This window comes from Sinocyclocheilus anshuiensis, unplaced genomic scaffold (assembly GCF_001515605.1).
Source record: "Sinocyclocheilus anshuiensis isolate Anshui unplaced genomic scaffold, SAMN03320099.WGS_v1.1 scaffold1425, whole genome shotgun sequence".
Lineage (NCBI taxonomy): Eukaryota > Metazoa > Chordata > Actinopteri > Cypriniformes > Cyprinidae > Sinocyclocheilus > Sinocyclocheilus anshuiensis.
In genome coordinates, this window is record NW_015551044.1 from 1,225,677 (window position 1) to 1,228,110 (window position 2,434).

Here is a 2,434-nt window from a genome sequence, read left to right on the forward strand (position 1 = left end):
TCTACTGAAGAGCAAACATTTTACTTTATTTTATTTCCCGTAACCCATTATACAATGGAAATCTAATTTTAAATTATATTAATTGTTGAAATATATACATTTTATTTGTTTTTGTTATTCCACAGAAACCATTATCTGGTGAAAAGCAACCTTTTTTTTTTCTTTACTTTACATTACATGTAAACCTGTAAATTCTCATGACCTGAGATTGAACCCTGCCCGTTGGCATTCTGCATGATGAATTATATAATCATCTGTGTCTATCCTGCACATTTCCCCCACACAATGTAACATATAATTTAGTTTCTCTCTCTTGTCTCAGATGAATACTGTATTCGTGACCAAACACACCTGTTTGCCTGTGCCAAGCTTGTTTTGCCCATCAATGTCACGTTACTAACATGCGTCATAATAACACTGTAAATATTTGCATGCACACTGTGAGGGGAATGTTTCGACTCGTTGCTACAAACAGACGCACATACTTTAGGATTACTTCCTTTTATTCATCTGTCACTGATCGATTCCTGGAAGCTTTCATGAGCCCTGATCTCTGTCTGTAAGGTGTCTGGAGTACATTCTGGAGGAGATCAACCACAACAGGATGGCAAACGTCATGGTGGCGTCTCACAACGAGGACACGGTCAAATTCACGCTGGAAAAGTGAGTCCAGAGCCAAAATGCATTCGGCGCGATCAGAGATCGATTATCGCTAACGTGTGTTTTTCTGCACAGAATGAACGAGACGAGTCTCTCTCCCACTGAGAATAAGGTTTACTTTGGACAGCTGCTGGGGATGTGTGATCAGATCAGCTTCCCGTTGGGTGAGTGGAGAGAAGAGCAGCGTGGGAGGGAGCAGATGTCTTGATTCTGATGCTGGTGTTGACATGCTTGTGTTTTTGTGAGCAGGTCAGGCGGGATTCCCGGTGTACAAGTATGTGCCGTACGGCCCGGTGAACGAGGTCATCCCGTACCTGTCGCGCCGAGCGCAGGAGAACCGCGGCTTCATGAAGGGTTCACAGAGGGAGCGCAGCCTGCTGTGGAAGGAGCTCAAGCGCAGACTCTTCAGTGGACAGCTGCTCTACAAACCTGCCTACTAAACCACAACATCAACATCAGCCGCATTCAACAGATGGACCTCTTTCCCTACCGCAGAGCATGACCATGTTAGTGTGGGAAAATCATCACAACATGGACATTTGATAGGTTTTATAGTTTGTCATCAGTGGTTGTGTAAAATAAACTAAACTGAGTTAAAGACATCATGAAACTGCATTTGCAATGCCTTTAACTTCTGCAATGTGACGGGAAACAGAAAGTGAAACAATGGAAGTTAATCTGATGAAAAGCAAACCTTTAGAAATAATATATTGTTTTTAGATAGATAGATAGTTATTTTTTCCAATGAAAAACAGACATTTAAAAATATTTTTTCTTATTTTATTTATCCCACACAACCCATTATCCAATTTAATATATTTTATTTTATTCAACATAACTCATTATCTGATGAAATGCACAAATTTAATTTTTTTTTAATTCAACAAAACCCATTATCTGATAAAAAAAGCTATTATTTAAAAACATATTTTTCTTATTGTATTTATCCCATCCTACCCATTATCTGATTTAATATAAATTATATTTTATTCTGCATAACCTATTATCCAATGAAAAGAAAACATTTACAAATATATTCATTTTTATTTATTTTCTTATTTTATTTATTCCACATAATAACCCATTATCCAATGAAAAGCAAACATTTTACAGATATATTCATTTGTATTTATTTTCTTATTTTATTTATCCCACATCACCCATTATCCAATGAGAAGCAAAAAATGTAAATCCGTTTTGTTTAAATATATTTGTATTTTATATCGACAACATAATTTATTATCTGATGAATAGCAAAAAATTGAGAAATGTTCTTTTTTAAAAGTTTATTTTTGTATTTCATTCCACAACAAATTGTCAGATGAAAAGCAAACATTTGAAAATCTATATTAAATGTTTTATTGTATTATTTTATTATTCAGTGGGAAATAATACAGGGCAGGGGCCAGTTGCATAAACTTGTTAAGACTGCGTGTTAACGACCAGCTAGCAGTTATCCAAGTAGTAATCAATCTTATTTTTTGTATTCAATGTAGACTACATTAAAAACATATGACCAGTCTTAAAGAAACAAAAATAGATGACTAACTTGTAAGACTAGTATAAACCTTTTATGCAACCGGCCCCAGGACTTTAATTGGGTGAGACATGTTAAGTTATGATGTGAACTTTAGTTACATGAACAGAACAGATAAGTTATGTCAGATATGGACGAGTTAGTAAGACTGTAAATGGACTGATTTCATGTTGTCTTTAAATCTGCTCTTAATCATTCCACTGTGTCTCGACATCACTGCTTATGTTTGGAATAGCG

The 2,434-nt window shown here is 35.5% G+C and overlaps 1 protein-coding gene across 2 annotated transcripts in view; it reads left to right on the top strand.

Moving 5' to 3' along the window:
* The window catches only part of prodha (proline dehydrogenase (oxidase) 1a), a 14,744-nt gene extending 13,316 nt beyond the window's left edge, over positions 1–1,428 (top strand). For both annotated transcript variants that reach the window (XM_016451256.1, XM_016451257.1), the window contains 3 exons: positions 565–663; positions 736–824; positions 910–1,428. In XM_016451256.1, coding sequence (XP_016306742.1) covers positions 565–663; positions 736–824; positions 910–1,100 — 379 coding nt within the window. In that variant the 3' untranslated portion in view covers positions 1,101–1,428. The remainder of the gene's footprint in view (positions 1–564; positions 664–735; positions 825–909) is intronic.
* The last annotated feature ends 1,006 nt before the right edge of the window (positions 1,429–2,434 follow it).